This window comes from Aotus nancymaae, unplaced genomic scaffold (genome assembly GCF_030222135.1).
Source record: "Aotus nancymaae isolate 86718 unplaced genomic scaffold, 86718_ANA_hifiasm-v0.15.2.pri h1tg000058l, whole genome shotgun sequence".
In the NCBI taxonomy this organism is placed as follows: domain Eukaryota; kingdom Metazoa; phylum Chordata; class Mammalia; order Primates; family Aotidae; genus Aotus; species Aotus nancymaae.
In genome coordinates, this window is record NW_026988472.1 from 17,664,653 (window position 1) to 17,689,291 (window position 24,639).

At 38.1% G+C, this 24,639-nt stretch overlaps 1 protein-coding gene across 13 annotated transcripts in view; it reads left to right on the forward strand.

Annotated features, from left to right (window-relative positions):
• The window catches only part of CASK (calcium/calmodulin dependent serine protein kinase), a 427,869-nt gene that overhangs the window by 194,386 nt on the left and 208,844 nt on the right, over positions 1–24,639 (forward strand). For all 13 annotated transcript variants that reach the window (XM_012448141.2, XM_012448142.2, XM_012448153.3 and 10 more), the window contains exon 4: positions 18,877–18,954. In XM_012448141.2, coding sequence (XP_012303564.1) covers positions 18,877–18,954 — 78 coding nt within the window. The remainder of the gene's footprint in view (positions 1–18,876; positions 18,955–24,639) is intronic.

Consider the following 24,639-nt stretch of genomic DNA (forward strand, 5'->3'; position numbering starts at 1 on the left):
TTTGTTGATTTTTTTTAAACATGCAGAACATTAAAATCCTGTCAGAAAATTACAGATAAGCAATAGGGAAGGCTAGAATGAACTCTTAGCTGCTAGATTAGAGTTGAAGACAGCAGTATAGTCTCATTGAATTTATTATCCATACACAAACATGCACATATACACATATACATGTACAGATACATACAGAAATCATAAATTATATGTGCATACATGACATGTGTTTCCCAGCTCTGTCCACTTAGAGAGCCTAAAGTATACCCACACCTAGATTTTTATTTCTGAATGTCTTCCTCTAATTTAAGCAGCCAGGGATCCTTGGAGAAATGATTATAAATTCTAGCACTGGGACAGAGAAAATGTAAGATAAAAGGTGGCTTGCCATCTCTGGCTTAAGCACCTGATATATGATGGTGCCATTGACTAACTCGGGCAACCCTGGAAGCAGATGATGCAGTATACTTTGGACATATTGAGTTTGAAGTCTCTGTAAGATATCTGAATGAAATGATTAAATAGGAAGGTGGATATGTGGATTAGGAGCACAGAGAGAGACTTTGGATAGATACAGAGATTTGGGAATGGTTGCTACTTAGATGATTTAGAAGAGTATATAGAGGGAGAAGAAAAAAGGACTTGAGGACTGAGGTTCTTCCAAATTTTGAAGGTTATAGAACAGGAGGAATAGCTAGCAAATGAGATAGAAGAGGAATAGCTGAAGAGATAGAAAATCATGACACCAAGGAGTTGCAGAAGCCAGAAAAAAAAGAGTGTATCAGGAACAATATTGTAGGAAAATGAAGGGTTTGGGTAATTCTTAGTTCCATCCTTTACTAAACGCCTGTATTCTTCAACCAGTGTCCAGTGTTAGTGCTCTGCACAGCTCCCATTCTGGCTCATTTCTGAGGTGTGCTGCCTTTTTGGTATCTATTGGTATCTCTTTGCTGCCATTTGGTATTCCTATCTGATATCTCAGACATGTGAGTGAAAGAACATAAGAGGACAAATGGAAAGGCCTATACTGTTGTCCTAGCTCTGTCACCAACTTTATTTAGTAGTTTTCTTTCTTTATGCCTATTATCTGTGAGATCTAGCTAGAATGTCAGGGCAAAGATGGCTACACATGGAAACAATTACAATGAAAGGTAAGGAGAAAGAGAGAGGAAGATAAAGAGCCATCATAGAGGAAGTGATATTAAGACTTGAAGGATTACCAGGAGTTTGCCAAGTGGTAATGGCAAGAATGAAACTAGACAAAAGTAGTAAAGATATTATAAAGATACAGAACTATCATAAAACTTTCTTTTTGAGACAGGGTCTTACTCTGTCTCCCAAGCTGGAGTGCAGTAGCACAATCATGGCTCTTTGCAGCCTTGATTTCCTGGGCCCAAGCAGTTCTCCCATCTCAGCCTTCTCGTAGCTGGGACTATAGGTGCATGCTACCACACCTGGATAATTTTTGTATTTTTTGTAGAGATGGGGTTTCACCATGTTGCCGGGCTTGATTTCGATTTCCTGGGCTCAAGCAATCTGCCCACCTTGGCCTCCCAAAGTGCTGGGATTACAGATAGGAGTCACTGCGCTTGGCAAAATAATAAAATTTAAAGAAAGAAAATAGAATGAAACCAGGCCTCCTAGGAACTAGGATAACAGATCTCAGGAACCCAAGTTACTGCTCTCTTCAGTCCTTAGGGTTTTGCATCTGCTTTGGTCTGGAAGAACCAGCTTTCTCTTGAAGCCAAAGTAATTTCTTTCTACTTTTCTTACTTCACATTCCAGATAGAGAGAGAAAAAAATACACATGAATGAGTGAATGCATCTATCTGATTATCTCAGTTTCCCCCCTTTTTTCTAGAACTGAGTATCCTAAGTTGTTGACTTGACCCCCCTATAGATAACCTACTTTTGAATCAGGGATCTGTTCCTTGTCCAACCAGGGGCAAATAAAAGCCCACTGCTGTTTCCATGCTTGGGCTGGGGCTCTAGATGGGAGAGTTTATTAATAGAATATAGATGGCAAATCCGCTATATGAGTGGTAAAAGAGAGAGGCATTACAGGCAGGCAAAGAGCCTGTGGAATGAATGGCCAGAAATATAAGTCAGCTTGTGTGGTTGGAGCACTGCTAATAGTGGTGGGCTATGACTAGAAGTAGAGCATAGAGGGAATGATGAAGAAAAGAGGCCTTATTTTAAAAGATAATAGCCCAAAACTTTCCCAAATTGAGAAACATTGTAACCTCAGATGTAAGGTTTGGAGAAGAAAATTGCTAATTTTCTTGGATCATTTAATATGGTGTTGTAGAACACCCACCTGTAGGTGTCTGCTCCAAACTGCCTGAGTCTGGCCCCCAGGAGAAGAACCTAGGCTAGCAGTAAGAGTTTAGGGGGCATTACCATTAGCACAGGGTCCGTTTCACTTCTTGGCACCTCAGTTTCTACCCTACCAACTTTTGAAAATGAAATGAAGCGTGAAAGTACTCTGATAATCACAACACTACATAGTTTTACCATTGTCTTCATTGTCATTGTCATAAATTCTATTTAGTATAGCGCCTCAGTATTAAGAAAAGCTCAGGAACCTGGAGCCAGATTGCCTATGTTCAAACCTGGCTCTGCTACGTTGTAACTGTGTGACCTTGGACAAGTTATATAACATTTGTCTTAAGCCTCAATTTCCTCGTCTGTGAAATAGTACCTGTCTCCTAGTGTTTTTTATGAGGATTAAATAAGTTATTACTTGTAAGGCACTTTAAATGGTATTTGGCATGTAGTTAAATGCCCAGTAAATCTTTGCTATTAGCTATTAACGTACCTTCATTTAACAGGAACCTTCAGTATCTTATTCCAAAGGAGTGACTAATGTAAAAATCATAGTCTATGAGGATAATAAATTTAGGTATCTGTGTCTTCCTGTAATACTCAAAGGATCAGTTTAGTTAACTGCTGGCTTTTATTTGTCTATGTAAAGAGTTTTGTGGCTGTTTGCAAATTGCTCGTGATGTTATTTGAACATTCAAGGACTTCTGTTTTTTTTTTGGTAATGTCTGAAACTTGGAAATAATTCATGGGCATATGGGATATTCTCCTGAAGACACAATAATGGCTCCATTTTTCTTGCCAAGTTGGAATAATTTAGTCTTGAGCAAATACCTATGCTTATGCTTTTGTTTTTGTTTATATCTGTATACATCTATAGTTTTACAAGTACCAATATTGACATTTTCATTTTAGCCAGGAACTTGCCTAAAAGTAAAATTATGCGAGCTAGTTTGATCTCAGATTGCAAATGGTAGTAAAATGAAAGCAGAAAATCAATAATTAACTGTATGATTATTTTGGAATCCCTGGTGTGTTTGTTCAAGGTGAGATCATTTTCCAAGTTCATCCTTCACCTGTACCACCTTCCTGATCTGCAAGTCCATATCAGAGCTGGCATAGTTATTTACAGAACATAGTTTAGATGTTCTGTGAGACAGATAAACAGAAGACATGACACAAGTAAAACTGTCAAAAAATGACCCAAAACCCTTGAATTTTGCAAGTGACTAGAAGGAACTTGTTGTGGTTTTCATATCTACATCGTTTGAAAGGGAACTCCCTCTCCTAGAGATCAGGAGCTTTACTGTTAGTGGTGGCAGGGGCTACACTGATGCACCTGCCTCTGAGTGAAGAGAAGGTTTGGAGGAGCAAGAGGGAGAACTTATTTCTAGAGAGAAGAATGGAAATAAGGGCTAGAGAGACTTAGGAAGAATCACAGATACTCATCCATACCAGAGTTACAAGAACTTACACAGGATAGCAAGCAAACTGATGCAATGGTTATGATTGATTTGGTTTGGGATGGCAGAGGATCCATCCCAGCTTCTACCTGCAAACGTAAGTGGGACTAGATCAAAGATCTAAGAAACTTAAAACAAGAATGTGTTTAAACTAGCCGAACTAATACATCCAGTAGATAAAGAATTGCATGTAAGCTATTTGTATAATCATTATTTTTTGGAATTAATGAAGTTAAAAATTTGGGGAGAAAGAGCTGGGTAGAAAAAAGAGAAGCTTGAGGACTTGGGTCTTTAGACACTGCAAGCGTAACTGGGACCATTTACTAACTAACCAGTGTCCTAGTTGAACAGAGCTCATTTGAGTATAGAAACAATAGTAGCTTGAAACTTAGTTCCTACCTAACTCCATGAAACCCTGTCTATCTCCTACTCGGTTGAGAAAGAACTTGTGAGGATTTCAGTAATTTAAAATAATAATCCCCTTGAAGAATTAGAATGTCACTGTCTATGTCTCTGAATAACCCCTCTAAGTGCATGTTAAGGCAATAGCAACCTCCTCCTTCAGAAGGGTGAACAAGAAGCATGAAGTTATATAGCAGGCTGAGAATCAAGAGACTGAAGTTCGAATCCTATCTGCTATTAATTAATTAACCTCAAGCAAGTTTCTTAATTAAACTTCCAGTTCTGAGATCCTGTGATGTAACTCATCGTGATTTGTATCTGGAGGTCCCTCCCTATCGCTTTAGCGTTAGAGGTTAGGGAGGTGGGTGTTTAGCTGTGAGGATTAGTGAATACACTGAAGGCTAACAGTAAAGTTCCTACATGGTAGACGGTAGAATAGAATAAGTGCTATTTCTCTCATCTGCCTTGCTTTTTTTCTGGAAATTATTAGAAACCATACAGAGATGTATGTTAACATTAACAACAAATCCAAGGGTCATCCTTGAATTACTTGCTATCCCTTGTAGCTGGAGTTTCCTTATCCACTAGGAGGCACCATTGTCAAACAACATTGATTAAGGATCACAAGAGCTCTTGATCCTTTAAGCAACTGGACAGGAAAAATGTCTAGAAAGAAGAAAAAAAGAGGTAAATATAGGACCCTGGAAACTGTAACAAATCAATCTTTGATATCTAGATGGACATCAGAGCAGTTCTCAGGTTCTGAAATTCGATAAGCAGTATTTCAGACTACATTTCAATTTTGGAAGTGGCAAAATCTTTCAAGGCAGTCTTTTTTTCAAAGAAACAAATCTATATAGGATGTGAAAAAACAGCTTAGAAATTACTAAGCCAAATCCCATCTTTATTGAGGAGTCATTGTCAGCCCAGAAAGGTTAAATGTCATGATCACGATCTGCCAGGCAGTTAAAAGGTAGACTTGAATCTAGGACCAATGTGTAGGGGACATTTCTCATTGATTTTGGCCATCCCAACATCTGAACTGTCTTCAAGTATTTGGAGAATCCCTCATCTTAAGAGTCTTGATAAGGGAAAAATCCCATATTCTACTATAAAAGCTAAAAATGGCAGATATTTGCACTACTAAACATTTAGGCTCACAAAACTACCACAGGCCACACTTGGCATCAGATTCACTTAAAAGGATACCGGACAGGGGAAAAAAAAACAGCTTTTTAGTCAGGCATTTCTCTTCAGTAGGAGTCCGTTCAGTAGCATATACAGTAAAGTTCAGTAAATATAACAGGGAAAAGAAGGATTTTTAAACAGTGTTGAGAAAACAAGTTAACAATTCAGAAATCAATTTAGATTCACCCTCCCCACACACGTACACATAGAACGAAAAACTACAGACAGAATAGAGTTGATAGAAGCTAATCAAATCATAGGAAAGCTAGCAAAAGATAAAATTATTTAACAGATCTTTAGAGAGCTTTTAAAACTTCAAAGAACTGGGATCCACAAAGAAAAAAGCATCAATAAATTTAACAAAAATTGAAAAAACTAGAAAATTAATTTGCTTCAATCTTGACATAAAAGGTGTACATTCTATTGAACATAGATAAAGAGTTCACCCCAATGAAAGGGAAGATATTAAACTTCATACACAAATGGGCAAGGACAGGAATAGATAGCTTCCACCAAAAGAGCTACAATTAGTAAAGAGGCATCTGGGGATATGCTCAGTCATTTTAATGTCTTCAACAGGATATCAGAATTGCTTTAGTAAGCAGTTAAATTCCCGTTGGCAATATAACAGAATTCCTTTATTAAACAGTGAATATTCCCTTTCTGCATTGAAAGGTGAAGATTTCTATCTACTTGCATATCTTAATTAACAATCCTGAAAAAGCACCATTCATACTGAAAAAATATGATTATATCCTATTTACAGTATCAATGCAAGAGGAAGCCTTAGCTCCAGTTATAGCACCTCAGACATTCCCAGCCCCAACCTACCTACTATGTTGACACATTTCCTGGTGCTACAGGCCTTATTGTTGTTTGTGGGAGGAAATGCCTTGAAATGCTGCTGTCCTCTTAATTCCCATGAAGTCACCACCACTCACATGTGCACACACACTTGCTTCTTGAGGAACTATCTTAGAGGCTGACTATTCCATGAAGACTTAATCTCTCCTTCTGTAGTCTAGGCTCTTAGAAGATGGGATCTTCATGTAACTGGTCCTTCTATCCTCTACAAATAGTAGTTGTTTAATGATTGAATGCTAAATGAAACATAATCCTCCCACAAAAACAGAGTAGTTTAGATGGGGAAAGGATGAAAAAGATTGTATGTACTTGACTCCTCTCTTTCAGAAATGAATTCATCACCAACAAATATTTGTAAATACTCATCAATATGTGGGATAGTATACTGAAGATAAAATACCTGCTGATGCTCTCTATTTGTCTATAGTCAATTCGTACTATTGGCCTATAGTACAGACCAGAAGGCACCTACCCATGAAATAAATAACTGCCAGACTCAGTGTCTCATGCCCATAATCCCAACACTTCAAGAGGTCGAGGTGGGAGGATCACTGAGACCAGCCTGGGCAATATAAAAAGATTCCATCTCTACAAAAAAATTTTAAAAATTAGTCAGGCATGGTAGCACTACTTGGGAGGTTGAGGCAGGAGAATCACTTGAGACTGGGAGTTCAAGGTTACAGTGAGCTATGATTACACCACTGCACTGCAGCCTGGGTGACAGACCAAGACTGCCATTCATTCATTCATAAATAAATACATATGTACACACAAACAAACAACTGATAGTATAGGTCTAAATGACCATAGAGAGGCACAGATTCTTAGGGCCTCATAAGTTCATTGGAAGAAACAGTTGGGAGCTAGAATAGGGAGGCAGGCTTGTAGAAAGTTGATAAAGGCCATCAATGCCAGTGTAGGAGTCAGATGGGTGAAAAAGTGAAAAAAGGACATCCCAGGCAGGAGCATAAAGAATGCAAAAGCAGCCGGGTGCGGTGGTGCGTGCCTGTAGTCCCAGCTACTCGGGAGGTTGAGGCTGGAGGATCGCTTGAGCCCAGGAGTTCTGGGCTATAGTGCACTATGCCGATCAGGTGTCCGCACTAAGTTCAGCATCAATATGGTGACCTCCCGGGAGCAGCGGACCACCAGGTTGCCTAAGGGAGGGGTGAACCAGCCCAGGTCGGAAACGGAGCAGATCAAACTCCCATGCTGATCAGTAGTGGGATTGCGCCTGTGAATAGCCACTGCACTCCAGCCTGGGCAACATAGCAAGACCCTGTCTCTAAAAAAAAAAAAAAAAAATGTAAAAGTGGGCTGGACGCGGTCACTCATGCCTGTAATCCCAGCACTTTGGGAGGCCAAGGCCGGTGGATCACCTGAGGTCAGGAGTTCGAGACCAGCCTGACCAACATGGAGAAACCCTGTCTCTTCTAAAAATACAAAATTAGCCAGGCATGGTGGCGCATGCCTGTAATCCCAGCTACTCGGGAGGCTGAGGCAGGAGAATCGCTTGAACCCAGGAGGCTGAGGCTGCAGTGAGCTGATATCATGCCATTGCACTCCAGCCTGGGCAACAGGAGTGAAACTCCATCTCAAAAAAAAAAGTGTTGGAAAAAGATGGTAGTTATGGGATATTTGTGAAGACATCAAAACAGTACCACAAACAAAGCCCTGAATTAGAAAAGAAATATATAGAATTAAAGTTTTTTTTTAAAAGACTATATTGTATATGCAAGGATTTACAGCATTTATCAACAAACTTACTAAATACAGACATTTAAATTATATCAGTAATATAGTATTCATATGTATCATCTGAATACATATGGACACAGGGTCTACATTTTGAAAATCCCCACTAGATGGTTCTGGAACATGGGGCTTAAATAGGCATGAAAATGGATTTCATCTACAGAGCCTTTCTTTACACTATGATTTCACCTATTTAGTTGTAATATCTTGTCTTCCATTAAGTAACTGAAAGTCTGGAGCAGAAGTGAGGAAGTTTCCCTCTTTGTAACCTGAGCATTTTGTGGAGGATGATGCATAGACTCTTAAGTCAGCTTGCCTGAGTTGGAATCCTGGCTCTATCCCTTACAAGCTGTGTAATCTCTTGGTTACTTAACCTTTGCTGTTTCTCAGTTTTCTCCTAAGTAAAATAGGGGAGTTGGTCATAATACCTATCTCATAGACTTCTCATGTAAACATTGAATGAGTTGATGCATATAAGGGACTTAGAAAAAGCCTTTCCATAGTAAGCACTCAACAAATGCTAGCTTTAATTATTTATTACAGCAAAATAAGGTTATTTCTGTCTTTGAACTGTAAAACTATGCAGTTTGGGTTCAGCTGCATCTGCTTCATTTCATTGAAATGTATCTATTCTACTATTGATGGACATTGGGTTGTTGACAGTTTGTGACTGTTGTGAACAATGCTGCTATGAACATTCAGGTTCACATACCCTGGTCCACATAAGCACATTTCTTTGAAGAGACTGTGTTTTCCCAGTATCCTCCTTCATCATAAATCAAGCTTCTCTGTGTATGGATCTGTTTCTAGGCTCTCTGTTATGTTCTACTGTGCTGTTTGTCTGTCCTAGTATAAATATCATACAGTCTTAATTACTGAGCTTTATAGGTCACTCCATACATGGTAGCTGTAGACATGGGGGGCTAAATTTTGAAATCAAGTACAGCAAAAATTCCAGGAGGTGTTATTCTTCCAGAGTATCTAGAGTCTTCTTGGACTTCTGTAATTCCATATACATTTTAGATTCTGCTTTAGAGTTTCCACAAAACCTGCTGGGATTTTCATTCAAATTCTGTTGAATCTAAGCTTCAACTTGGAAGAGATCGGCTGTTTACAGTACTGAGTCTTCTAGTCAGTGAGCAGGATAATTTTCTCTCCATTTATTTCATTTGTTTAATTTTTCTTAAAAAATATTATACTTCTCTCCACAGAGGTCCTATATACCTTTCTTTTAGATTTACTTCTACATTCTTAAAGAAACACTCTTAAAATTTCATGTAACTTACAATGATTTTGCTAAACTCTGATTAGTTCTAATTTTAACTTAGATTATTTTGGATATTCTATATATACCATCTGTAATTAATGACTGTTTCTTCTTTTTCTATTCTTATATGTTTTATTTCTTTATCTTGCCTTACTGCCCTGGCTAGGACCTCCAGAATAATGCTGAGTTTAAGTTGTTAGAGTGGACTTTCTTGGCTTGTTCCTGATCTAAGAGTTTTTTAAGTTTTTAATCACAAATACATAGTTTCAAGTGTTTTGACATTTATTGACATGATCACATAATTTTTCATCTTTAATCTGTCAATGTATACAATTACATTAATTCCAAATGTTAAAAGTTTTGCATTCCTTTGGTAAACTCAATTTGGACCTGGTGTAATTCTTATATATTGCTCAGTTCGGGTTGTTAAACTTTTGTTTAGGTTACCTGCATCTATGTTATTTAGTGAGGTTGTCTTTTAATTATCTTATACTGTCCATACTGGATTTTAGTATATAGATTAAGCTGTCTTCATAAAGTGAGTTGGAAACTATTCCTGCTTTTTATTCATTTTATTTCTCCTTAGAATGTTCAATAGAACTTGTCAGAAATGGCATCTAGGCCTAGAGTTTTCTGTCTCAGAAGACTTTAAATTACTCATTCAATTCCTTCAATTAGTAAAGGATTATTCAGGTTTTCTAATTCTTTTTGTTAGTTTTGGTGAGTTTTATTTTTCGGAGAATTTGTTGGTTTCATGTACATTTTTAAATTTGTGACATAAAGTTTCAATATCTTTTATTTCTGCAGTATATGAAATGATATCTCCCTTCATTCTTAATATTGGGTGCTATATGTGTCTTTTCTTTTCTTTTTGTGATCAGTCTTGCCAGAGATTCATCATTTCACAGGGAACAACTTTTAGCTTTGTTAATTCCTTTAATGTTTGTTTTCCATTTCATTAATTTCTGCTTCTATTTCTTTCATCTAATTTGTTTGAATTTAATTTGATGACCTTTATGTAACTTATACAGGTAGATGTTTAGTTCTTTTCTTTTCTTTTCTTTTCTTTCCTTTTCTTTTTTTTTCTTTTAAGAGAAGGGCTTTCTCCATGTTGGTCAGGCTGGTTTCAAACTCCTGACCTCAGGTGATCCGCCCACCTCAGCCTCCCAAAGTGCTGGGATTACAGGCGTGAGCTACTGCGCCTGGCCTGATGTTTAGTTCTTAAATGTTTAGCCTTTCTCTTTTTGAGACAGGGTCTGACTTTGTTGTGGGCTGGAGTGTAGTGGTGCAATCATGGCTCACAGTAGCCTTGACCTCCCAGGCTCAAGCCTGCTGAGTAGCTGAGACTATAGGCACCACCATGCTCAGCTAATTTCTTTAATTACTATTATTTGAAGAGATGGGGCAGGGTCTCACTATGTTGCCCAGGCTGGTCTCAAACTCCTGGGCTCAAGTGATCCTCCTGCCTCAGCCTCCCAGAGTGCTGGGATTACAGGCATGAGGCACTGCACTTGCCCAGCCTTTCTTTTCTAATATGTACATTTACAGCAGTAAATTTCCCTCTCAGTAGTGCTTTACCTACATTTTACAAGTTTTAATGTGTTTACTGTTATTATTATTCAGTTTAAAATATTTTCTAATGATTTATTCTGAGATCTATGTAATAAATGTATATTGTCCTATTTCCAAATGTTAGGAATTTTCTAGATTTATTAATCTTTTCTTTTTAAAATTTATTTACTTTTTTAGAGATGAGGTCTTGCTTTGTAGCCCAGGCTGGAGTGCAGTGATGCAGTGATAGCTCAGTGCAGCCTCAAACTCCTGGATTCAATCAATTCTCTCACTTCTGCCTCTAGAGTATCTGAGACTACAGGCATAATTTTTAGTAGAGAAGGAGTCTCACTGTGTTGCCCAGTCTGGTCTCAAACTCCTGGCCTCAGGTGATCCTCTCACCTCAGCCTCCCAAAGTGCTGGGATTATAGGCATGAGCCACTGCAGCTGGCCTTTATTAATCATTTCAAAGAATCTATTTGTTGCTTTTCTTTTTTTCTATTTTGTTTTTTACTTCATTAATTTCTGCTTATTATTTCCTTCTACCTTCATTGGGTTTAATTTGCTGTTTTTTAAAACATGTCTCATGATGAGATGTCACAGACTTACTTTTCACATTTTCTAATAATTTAAGTCAGTATTCACAATATTTCTATTAACTTTCTAATTAAAGTTTTAAAACTTACAAGTTTATGGATACAAACTACTTTGTAACTACTGTTTCATCTGCATTCTGCTTTTTTTTTTAACAGAACTGATTTCCTATGACAAAAGTATAGTACCTGTTCATTTTTTAAAGAGTAAAAGTAAAAAGAAGAAAACAAAAAAATTTCAAATACACTTCTACCCAGTCTTTAACACCTTATTTTAATACCAAAGCCTTCGCACTGCATCTATTTATACATACGTATGAATGTGTATGTTTATACATGTTAATGTATTATGAACATTTATGTCAATAAATATATGTCTGTAACATCATTTTAATAGCAATATAATATTCTACTATAGAGTTACCACAATTTATGTAACTGTTCTTCTATTGTTGGGCATTTAGTTTGTTTCTAATTTCTCCCTATCATAAATAGCTGTGATAAACCCTTGTCATTAAAACTTGACCAGTATTTCTAATTATTTCTTCTGGAAGGAAATAATTGAGTCAAAGGACATGTACGTGTTTAAAGTTTTTGTCATGCATTATAAAATTGCCCGTCAGAAAGTTGTATTGATGTATTTTTCTATCAACAGTGGATTACCTAATTTAAGCAAGGTTTCTCCAATGCCAAGTTATATATGTAACATGGATCACCAGCTTCTCAAACTGTAAGATTGGACCTGTGCCTTCCTCCTTTCAGCCATTTTTCTATGTTTTTGGGTCTATTAATGGCAACATAGAGAGTAAACATTTAGAAACCCTGATCTTGAAATGTAACTCACCAATCCTGTACAAGGTTCCGTAGTACTCTTCTCATTATCATTGTTAGAAATATGTTCTGCTGGGCGTGGTGGCTCATGCCTGTAATCCCAGCCCTTTGGGAGGCCGAACACTTGAGGTCAGGAATTCGAGACCAGCCTGGCCAACATGGCGAAACCCTGCCTCTACTAAAAATACAAAAATTAGCTGGACGTAAGGTGTGCGCCTGCAATCCCAGCTACTCAGAAGGCTGAGGCATGAGAATCACTTGTCCCTGGGAGGCGGAGGCTGCAGTGAGCCGAGATCATGCCACTGCATTCCAGCCTAGGCAACAGAGCAAAGACCCTGTCTCCAAAAATAAAGTTCTAATTTTCATTATAATGATTTCTCATTTGATTAATTGGTTATTTAGCATGATTTCTCAATTTCTCAAGCATTTAGGGTTTTCTAGTTATTTTGTTAATTTACTAACATAACTACTTTGTGCTTAGGAAACACACTCTGAGTGCTTGTTTCTTGCTGAAGTTTTTACGCTGAGCTTTTAGCTCCATGGTAAGCATTGAGGTTATTTTTTATTTTTAACTTTATTTGGTGGGAGGGGATGGGGTCTTGCTCTGTCACCCAGGCTGGAGTGCACTGACACAGTCATGGCTCACTGCAACCTCAGTCTCCTGGGCTCAAGCTATCCTCCCACCTCAACCTCTCCAGTTGCTGAGACCACAGGTGTGCACCACCACACCCAGCTAATGTTTTTTTATTTTTTGTAGAGATGGTGTCTCACTCTTTTGCCCAGGCTGGTCTTGAACTCTTGTGCTCAAACAATCTGCCTGCCTCAGACTCTCAAAGTGCTGGGATTACAGGCCTGAGCCACCACCGTGCCCAGCCAGCATTGAGGTTTTTCTATGCTACCAACATTACATACCAGAATATATTCTGTACCCCAGTTTTCATATTGCAGCTCTATGGTCCCAGCCAGGAGCAAAGGGTGTTTCCTCAGATCCTTAACTTCTTAGATCATCCTGGTGCAAAAGCAGCTGAACCCTGTCATTCTCCATTTGACTGCCCCACCCCCTCCTACCTCTCCAGAGTTCCTAAAAGTGCCCTTCCTTTCCAAAACTCACATTCTTCCCTAGGGTAGAAGCAGCTGTTGTTCACCTCTTTGAGCTGTAATCCTTTCTCTGTTCTCATGACTAGTTTTTCACTGACTATACTGTTAATTCTTAGAAGCTTTAACAAAAACTTTTTGTTTGACTGGGAACAGTGGCTCATACCTGTAATCTCAGCACTTTGAGATGAGAGATCCAAGCAAGAGGATCATTTGAGCCCAGGAATTCCAGACCAGCCTGGGCAACATAGCCAGATCCTGTCCCTGCAAAAATTAAAAATTAAAAATTTAAGTGGGTGTGGTGGTACATGCCTGTAGTCCCAGCTACTTCAGAGGCTGAGGCGGGAGGATTACCTGAGCATAGGTCTTCCAGGCTGCAGTGAGCCATGATTGTGCCCCTGCACTCCAGCTCTAGGTGACGGAGCAAGACCCTGTATCCATTAAAAAAATAAATAAATTTTTTAATTTTGTACAGTTTTTATAGTTGTCATTTTGTCATCCTCAGAAAAAAATGCTGGTTGGAGAAATCCGAATTTGGTCTGTACTTTCCAACAGTGTTCTTCAAGGATATTTGCAGATAAGTGCCAATCTGTCACCAGTCTGCCATGAGATACGTACAGAAATTGAGAGTAAACATTTAGAAACTGTTATAGCAATTTGACATTGCTGTGAAATCGTAGCACATGATTTTGTGCCTTCAGTTCCAGATAATCCTGATGCCAAAGCAGCATATTTTGGAGTGGCATATTCTGATCTCCTTCAATGTGCAGCCAGTAATACCTTGTGCCTCTAGAACTGTGATTTGTTTTGTTTGATGAGTTTGGTTTTGGATAATTTCTTAATTATATAATATATAATATAATGCGTGTTATAAATTTTTAAAATTCAGATGGATGAAAAGGAGAGACAGCTAAGCTCATTCATAATCCCACTGCTTTTCACAATTCAGACTAAATTGCCCTTAATCTCTCTCAGTATACAGTATAGAAGTCCACCTCCCCTATACTCTTCTGTAGAAGGGTTTCTTCTCCCTCTCCTTTCATTTCAGAATGGAGCCAACTAGGAAAATTCAGAATGTGTTCTTTGAGAGTTCTTGACAGCCCCAGAATCACCCCAAGATGGAAAGCAAAGAGAAAAGCAATAAAAGATGCCTTTTCAGTTTGTAGAATCATCGTATTATTAAATAAAGTTTATCAAAGAATTAAGTCATCAATTTTGTTCAGAAGGTTCAAGGTTAGGATATCAGGATGGTGTGTATTATGAATATGTATATTTTAAATTTCTTTGAATAAGATTTGCATAAATAACAGTATTTTTAGTTTTTATTTCTGTATCATGAAATTTAAAATTAGTGGATTACTTCTTTTACTTTAATATTAATTAATATTATAAATAAATAGCTTTAATAATAGAAAAATATTTTCTCAGTGATGCCTTTCTTTCACAGTAACCTGTCAAAGAATGTGCTAAGTTGCACACGTGATTTTGTTTGATATCCCTGATTATAAGGCATTGAATTTAAAAACTTATAATGGCTGAAAGATCCCATTTATAATAATAAAAATATAAAATGTATAGAAAAAAACTAATAATATTTTAAACCAATATAAAGAAAATCATAAAACTATAACTTAGACACATGAAAGGAAGTGGAGAGACATATCATGTCCATGGGTGATAATATTAGAAAAAGTTAATTTCTAGAAGTTAATGTATAAATTTACCTTCTGAATCAAAATTTTTTATAGTTTGACAAGATGATTTTAAAGGTCAACTGGGAAGAAAAAAAAATCATAAGAAAATGTTGGTGAAGGCCAGTTGCGGTGGCTCATGCCTGTAATCCCAGCACTTTGGGAGGCCAAAGCAGGCCAATCACTTGAGGTCAGGAATTTGAGACCAGCCTGGCAAACATGGTGAAACCCCGTCTCTACTAAAAAAATACAAAAATTAGCTGGGCATGGTGGCAGGTACCTGTAGTCCCAGCTACTTGGGAGGCTGAGGCAGGAGAATCACTTGAACCTGGGAAGCAGAGGTTACGGTGAGCCGAGATGGTACCACTGCACTCCAGCCTGGGTGACAGAGCAAGACTCTGTCTCCAAAAAAAAAAAGCGTTGGTGAAGAATAATGAGATTTATTTTGCTAAATATTAAAATCCGCTACTATTGTATTTTATTTTGTCCATCCATGTTTTTGTTTTTGTTTTTGTTTTGAGACAGAGTGTCACTCTGTCAGCTGGAGTGCAGTGGTGTAATCTCGGCTCACTTCAACTTCTGCCTCCCGGGTTCAAGTGATTCTCCTGCCTCAGCGTCCAGAGTAGCTGGGACTACAGGCACAGGCCATGAGGCCTGCCTAATTTTTTTTTTTGTTGAAGTTTTTTAGTAGAGACGAGGTTTCACCATGTTGGCCAGGCTGGTCTCGAACTCCAGGCCTCCAGCTATCCATCCACCTCAGCCTCCCAAAGTGCTGAGATTACAGGTGTGAGCCATGGCATCCGGACCTACAGTATTTTAAATGGTATGGAACTTGATGCAAGAATAGGTACGTAAGTGGAAGAGAGTAGAAACCTAAAAATACCCCCATGTGTGTATGTACATGTGTAGAGATTGTCATTTCAAATACTAGTATTTCAGATATGACCAGACAAAATGGATTGATCCATGCTGATAATTATAGCACAGGGCAGTATATAACTTCCAGACATTTTTCACTGACCTCCTTATGCTTTATACCTCTCATCACTTTGCTGCCTCCTCCCCAGGCCCTGTCTTTTCCTTCATCCATTCTAGGTCCCTCCAGAAAGTCCTCTAGCTCTCAGAACATCTCCCACATTCTTTTTGGAAATACCAGAGTCCACTGAGGCATTTTATTTGTAAGTATGTATTACATCCCTAGGAAAAGAATTCCAGGATTTTCCTTCCTGTGTGTTTTCATCTTGCTTCTTCATGGTCTATGATGCCAGCTGAGGTCATTAGTACAGTGACTCCAAACTGTTAGGATGGGAACAGATAATTCTGCCATTTTTCTAGATCTTTGGGTTGCACATCAAATCTGAGGCTGATCACTCCACACTTGTTTAACCTGCCTGAGGTTCACAACAGTTTTCCCAACTTTTGATCATCAGTGATTTCAAATTCACCAATGTAACGATGCTTTATCATCACAGTTAGAAACTGGACAGTGACTTTGGAGCACAACCTAATAAGAACCTGGTGTTTGACTCTTTTTGGTATTGTTAATGCTCTGGAGTCATCAGCCAGGACATTCATGCACACCGTTATGGCAGCATGGAGAGATGGCAGAAAGAGCCTAAATTCTTATTGCTTCATTATGCAATCAGTTTAGCTCTCTCCTTTTCCTAGCCCCTCTCTCATCTAAGTCGAATAGTGCTTACCCTCATATATCACAATTACAAAGGAAAACATCTAAGCAAAACTAATTCCTTCAATATGAAATGTTTTTTAGTCCTCATAGATCAACTAACCAGCTTAGAGTACAGCCAGTTTTAAAAAGAGCATTTCTTTTCTCCCCACAGTAAAAAGAAATGAAAAATATTCATTCTTTCTAGTAATCAAGGAAATGCAAATTAAAGCAATCATGAATGACTTTTTTCCTCTTATCTAATTGCCAAAGATGAAAAAAAATAATCATTATCCTAGTGGAGCAAGGGACACATTCACACTTGGTAGTGGGAGTATAAATTGTTAAACTGTTTCTGGTATTGTGTGTTTATCAAAAGTGTTATTGTATATACCCTTGTCCTAGCAACTCAGCTTGTAAGAATTTTACCATATAGGTGATCAGAGTTGTTCACCAAGATGTATGATCACATTCATCCAGGCTTTACTTCTGATGGTGGAAAATGAGTGCTGCCATACTAGGGAGTAGACTAGGCCATTATAGTAATGTTTATAGTAGACTAGGCCACTATAAACATTATTTTGGAGAAGAATTCTATTTGACATTGGAAAATGTTCCTTAGGTGTGAAATAAGAAACTTGGTAAAGTTTTTAGAGCCTGTATAAATATGAAAGTATTTTCACCCATTTATATAAAACCACACTAAGAGCCAAATAATAGAATCAAGTGTTCATTAAGTATCTACAGTGTGCTCAGTCTTCTGTTGGGTATTGGGTAAGGGTATGTTGAAAGTATAAATATATTTATTCTTGTTCTTTAGGACTTTACACTATCATGGAACTGTTGCAGGGCTTAAAGATGTACATTTGTTCCTTGCACACCCAGTAGGTACAGCTGTAATCAATGGGAAGAGCACAGGACATAGCTAGACAGGGATTTGGATCCTGTCCCTATCACATACTTGTCCACTTGCTTAGACAAATTATTTGAAAATGATTGTGACCTGATGGGGTGGTTATAAGTATGAAGGGAGGCATAACAAGGACTGCTTCCCGTGATGCCTCATGAATAGGAAGGATGTTAGTTCCTTTACTTTCCCTTCCAGAAGTTTCTATTTCCTCAGTATAATACCTGCAGTAGGTATATTGAAAACTGAACTAATGAATGAATGAATGAAACACTTGATTTGAAAATATGTTATAAGCCTTAAAGCATTATGAAAATGTTAGCTATTAATATCTGAATAGTTTCATTAATATGTATAATCTGGCAAAATTCATGTATACATATATAGGTATATGCAGTGGGGAGGGGGAGGTGTTTGTATGTAACTGCTAAATGTTATGGACTCTATAGGGTTGTTATGGAATTAAAAGCAAAGGAAGACATTAATATGGCTGTTAATCATTGAGGGGACTTCCAGGGAAGGTAGGATTGGAATGAAACCTTGAATTAAGGTAGGTTTTGAAAATGAAAAGCAATATATACAAAAGTAAAAAAGAAAATGGTATACTCAGGGAGTGCTATTAAGACCATTCTGCCTAGAGAGGAAGATTTTCTTGAAACATCAGTGGACAGAATAGGTAGAAGAGGCAAGGTGTGACCAAGACAACAAGAGGCCTTACTTATCTGGTGAGAAATAGAAAACCACTGTAAGTTCTATGAAAATATCATGACATTGTGTTACCAACACATCTACGTGTTACAATGTTTGTAGCAATTAACTTTGAGAATGGAAGCATAAACAAAAATATTGTTTTTTCCTTCTACAGTATATAGCCTGAATTTTCCATTTAGTGGTAATAACAATAGCAAGATTTTTTTTAATCCTTGTATTCTACATAACTGAATATCTTTGGAATTTGACTTAAAAATATGCCCACAACTCTAGCATTGCTGTTTTCTGATGCTTTTTTTTAATGAAAACCTAAAGAAAATTTATAGTCAATTTTATATACTCCTGTTATTTGATATTACTATTAGCCTGCTCTTCCTGTTTCTTTCCCTGCAGATTTTCAATGTTAAGATGACTATCATGCCCTTCATAATTTATGTCTATATTTCATTGAAAGAAAGAAGATTTAACATAATCCTTAGCAGTAAATCAGCTAATAACTTAATTATAATGTATTTACTTTCAGTGTTGTCTTCCTGGAATTTTCTCTTTTCTTATGTTCTTTTTTACATTTCTCTACAGTATGGATGGAGCAGATCTGTGTTTTGAAATCGTAAAGCGAGCTGACGCTGGTTTTGTGTACAGTGAAGCTGTAGCCAGGTATGTAGTGTATATCTAATCCTGAGAGGTCAAGGTGAAAGTAAAAAAAGAAAATGACAAAGATATCACATGATAAACTGATGAAGAGCCTGCTGCTGCTCTTTTCTACAAGGAACATCTCTGTTTTAGTATGTGTTAGTAGAATCGATAATAACTGGAAATGCAAAATACTGAACAATGAGTTTTCCATTAACATGGGTTTTTAACATGGGTTTACATTTTCAGTACTGCTATCTTTCCCATTTCTGATGATTTTTGTACAAGAAGCGGGGATCTGATAGCTCAGGAACCATGTAGAATTCTACTTGGGTTTTTTTTTATTTTTGTTTTCGCAAATCTGCCTCAGTTTTTCATTTTGACTTTTAGTGATATCAAATTATGTCACAGTTAATCTAAGGAAAAGTATAGAACAGTAAAAGGAAGAGAAATAAGAGCACCATTTTAAAGAATATATTTTCTTCAGGCCAATGTGAAACCTACCAATCAAATGGCAACTGTTCTAAGTGGAGAAGTTGTTGTAAAGACCTAATGACTCAAAATCAGTAAATATGAAAAATCACAGGAGCCATGCATGTGCTGGGCCACTTGCTTATAAATTTAGAGCAACACAGCTTCTGTTTTGGTTATATTCAATCATATCCTAATTACTCACTCCTGTGGGTTGCCTTTTAAATACATAGAATACAGCATCCCTCCTCAGTCACCAGCCATAATATGTTGAAGGGTTTAAACCCACAAACATATTAGGATTTTTTTTTCTTGAGACAGAGTCTTACTCTGTTGCCCAGGCTGGAGTGCAGTGGCCTGATCTTGGCTCACTGCAACCTCCACCTCCCAGGTTCAAATGATTCTCCTGCTTCAGCCTCCCAACTGGGATTGCAGGCATGCACCACCACACCCAGCTAATTTTTGTATTTCTTTTAATAGAGACGGGGTTTCACCATGTTGGCCAGCTGGTCTCGAACTCCTGACCTCCAGTGATCCGCCTGCCCAATCTCCCAAAGTGCTCACATTACAGGCATGAGCCACTGTTCCCAGCCTAGCGTTTATGAAAACTTTCTGTCATTTGAAAAACAGTTAAATTAAATGATTTACTCCCTCTTATAATTTCTGTTGTAATTATGGCATCTTAGACAGACATAACTGCAAACAACTTGGAGACCACCTTAATAGAGCTTTGAGCTTAGCATGACTTGAATGTCTTCAGATTCATTTCCCTGACTCCTCCTGGCTAAAGAGCAAGGGACCTAGTCTCAGGGATGGAGCAACCATGGCTATAGCACTAAGTAAAGAATATGCTCAGTGTGTGGTCGCTGTTTTTTTGTACTGCTGGGGCTAGGATGAAGAAGCAAATGAAAGTTTATGTGTGTTCTTTAGGCTTCTGATGTATACATGGTAGAATTGAGGCTAAATATCCTCTTTTCTTTTGTGCCGTGTTCTCTAAAGCACAATCTAGGTGTTTTTTAATCCCATCTTCTATTGTTTTGAGTTTTTATTACAGTTTTAAATTTTTATTCTTCCTTGTCCTTCATAATTTTAAAGCATTCTTTTATACCAAAAATAGTCAATGCTAGTGAGAGTCAATGGAAGAAAAGGATTTTTTATTTTTTCAACCACAATAATACTAGGATACATGGCAGGTATGCTAACAGGATTGTTGTGAAACCAGTACCACTTTTACTCTGGTCCCCAGTCATCTTTATTGCTTTTTCTTAACTTCAAGCCTATCTCTGCCACTGGGCTACATGTCAGGATAGGCAGGATGGTAGTGTGAAGAGATGATGTCATACAGTGAAATGACTTGTGGTCTCTCCTAATCTTGAGATTTATAGAAAAGATGTTTATACACATCAAAATGAAAGCCTATTGATTTTTAAATCCACCTGTATAAGCTGTTAAAATGGTGAACGGAACTTTCCAGAGTAGACCAGAGAAGAGGCGCAGCAGTAGGTGACATTGCGAAGAGAGAGATTTGAAGATAATTTATTAAAGACTTTTCACCTGAATAGTAAAAAAAGTAGGAGGGGACTCAAAAAGTATTGTTATGTGTGTTTCCTATTGCAAAGGATCAATGACCACATGACAAGGGTGTGTAGATTCTTCCATTGGTTTAGTGTTTGACCAGATGACTTCTAATCTTTCTTCATCCTCTCTGATTCTGAAATTTATTATAAGGAAATTCAGCTTGTATCAGTAGTCTAGTGAGACCAGCTGCAAGAAGACTCAGAGACACCAAGTAATCAAATTGATAATGTTGTTTTTCTCCAACTGGCTGAGCTTCAAGAGGAGCAGCAAAGCATGGCATAAAATAAAACTGTGTTCAGTCCTTAGTGCAACACAATTAGTGATTACCTCCATCCTTTCAGAGTTGATGAGTTCTGGAGTGAGCTAACATACAAGATCAGATTATCAAATCAAACTCTCAGAGATCTTCTTAACTAGTACCAAGCTTTACTAAATAATTTCAAGGATACAGGCAATCAAAAGGCTCAAGTGAAGCAGAGAGAAGGCAAGGGCAGTTCCCCATGTCACTTCTTACTGCCTCAGAAATGCACCTCTGGCCCAGAATAGATGAGGTTTATACGTGAGGTTTGTGGGATTCCACACACAGAGGGGAGCATTGCAAATATCTTCATTTTGTACCCCAAAGATTAGGATAGTTCCATGACATTCTCCAGGAAGCCATCTGTGCCTCAAAGATCCCAGGTTCTACTTACCATAGGTAATCCTTAGCCAGAGATACCCTGTTAAGGGCATTTCAGAGATAAGGTCTCTTCTGCCTAGCAAATAGCTTTAGGCTTTTCACCTGCATTGACAAGGAAAGCAGACTGAATCATCTCTCTTCTGCCATACCCCACCCTTGAAATGCCTCCTTCCAAAGAAAGTAAATGCATTGCTTGACAGTTCTTTCCTTCCATGGAGCTATCATCTTCCTGATCCTTAGCAAAGATAAACAAATGTATTGCTGAGTTCCTCTGAAAGCACAGGTTCCTATGATGCTTCATGAAGTGAAGCTTTTTGATTAAAAGTTTAATCAGCAACTCTCTAGAACATGTGGGCAGATTTTAGTTCTTGTTTTATTCTGCTTGCACACTTTGACATGCATTGCCTCCGAGGATCATGACTGGGAAGGTGGAGAAAGATAGTTCATGTCTGTTATAACTTGGAGAGCAAAACAGTTCAGTCTCCACACACACCCCAAAGATTCTGCTATGTACATACATTTGGATCAAATAATTGAGTGTTTTCATATGCAAATGAAAAAAATCCTCATTCACTGAGTTGTGTTTTGTGTGATGAGACTTTGAAATAGGAATTTTCTTTAGGTTAAAGATAATTTAGGTGGCTGTCTCAGTGCTTTGTATCCAAAATAGTTCATTCTGTAGGTACAAGCTATGTCCACTTTAACTAATTTAAATTTACCCATTATTTTCATGTTGACATCTAGATGGACAAATAAGCTGTTCCTAAATCTTTGACTGAACTTAACAATAATAATATTGTAATAATAATGAATTAACCTTTGTAGCATGATTTAGAGTTTACAAAGCACTTTGACAGGTGTAGTCTGTTAGCCATTTCAAGGGGTTACAGATCTCCAAAACCTGATTTGAACCAGTAATGGGCCACAACACCAAGTTAACAACCCCTCATTTAAACAAAACTGCTGGGCGCAGTGGCTCACACCTGTAATCCCAGGAGTTTGGGATGCCGAGGCGGGCGGATCACGAGGTCAGGAGTTCAAGACCAGCCTGACCAACATGGTGAAACCCCGTTTCTACTAAAAATACAAAAATTAGCCAGGCATGGTGGTACCCGCCTGTAATCCCAGCTACTCAGGAGACTGAGGCAGTAGAATTGCTTGAACCCAGGAGGCGGAGATTGCAGTGAGCAGAGATCATGCCACTGAACTCCAGCCTGGGTGACAGAGTGAGAGTCCATCTCAAAATAAATAAATAAATAAACGAACAAACAAAACTTATGGCTGGGCACGGTGGCTCATGCCTGTAATCCCAACACTTTGGGAGGCTGAGGCAGCCGGATCACTTGAGCTCAGGAGTTCAAAACCAGCCTGGCCCACATGGTGAAACCCTGTCTCTACTAAAAATACAAAAACTAGCTGGGTGTGGTGGCTCATGCCTATAATCCCAGCTAGTTGGGAGGCTGAAACAGGGGAATCACTTAAACCCAGGAGGCAGAGGTCACAGTGAGCCAAGATTGCACCACTGCACTCCAGCCTGGGGGACAAGAGCGAAACTCCATATCAAAAAATAAAAATAAAAAATAAACAAAACTTAATTACAGGCTGCAATGGCCCAAGCAAAGAGTATATTTGCAACCTCTTATATTTGCATTTGCAAAGTAAGAGAAATTAAACATCAGAACTAATGATTACATGAGCCTAGCTCTCTGGCTTAAAGCCCAGTTGTAAGGAGCCTGTGATTAGTACAGGAACAAGGCTTGGGTTTGTTTTTGTTTTTGTTTTTCCTCCTACCTGTCGTTTTTAAAATGGAACCCTTCCATTCAGTTGTAATACGTGAAATAATGCATATGCTAACTAGAGGAATATGCCTGTGAGCTTGATTAGATGGTATCATGCCAAAGAGGGAACTTGATGGAAATATCTTTTAATTGTAAAGCCAGAATAGGGAACTTTTTTTTGTCCTGAGTCATATACACATGTTCAAGATCATTTGTATCAGAAATATAAGATCTGGAAACAAAACAAAATTCTATAAATATTATACAATGAATAATGTTAAGTCTATTTCATTTCTGTCATGCTGGTTGGGAAGGAAAGGGGAAATGAGAAAAGAAGGGGGATAATAGGAAGAAAGGAGAAAGACAAATATGGAAGGAGTAAAATACAGAAATGAAACATACTCAGAGAAAGAGAAACGGCGATTATAGAAGAACTTCAGAAACAGGAGAAGGAGGTTCTAAAGTCTTACTGAATCAACTACTCTTGTCACATGTAGTTGCTAGTTGACCCCATTACCATTTTTTAATGCCTGTTCATTCTTTAAAATGCTGATTTCTTCTTTGTTCTTCACCTGTGCTCCCTGAGGGAGCCTCAGCTGGCCACGTAAGGAGTCAGGCTTCCTAGGACATGGGCCTAGAACTAACTCCACTTTGTTCAAGGGAGCCCCAACTAAAACTTGATTATGTTACAGAAAAAAATTGTCCAATAAAGGAGGTTCTTCCCTCTTTTGTCTTCAGAGCTAAATGGAAGTAAGATGGAGAGCATCTTATTATTTGCTGGCAGATCAAAGGCTACCACGGCTTGAGTCTGAATCCTTGGTGCAGCGCTGAGCAATTTCCTTAATTGCAGTCCAGTTTAACTAAGTAGAATTACCTGAGGATTGGGGAAAAATATTGTCATGTTTTAAGCTTGAATTTTTAGTTTGCAAAGCAATTTCACTTATAAATTGTGTGTAATTCTTTTGACTTAGATAGCTTAGAAAATATAGAGCATACTATTTCTTCATGAAGCCCATAAACTTTTCAGTCTGCCAACACTTTCATTATGAAGCCTCACTTTTTTTATTTTTATTTTTTTATGTTAAAGATAGGGTTTCACCATGATGGCCAGGCTGGTCTTGAACTCCTGACCTAAGGTGATCCACCCATCTCGGCCTCCCAAAGTGCTAGTATTACAGGCGTGAGCCACCGCACCCGGCGAAG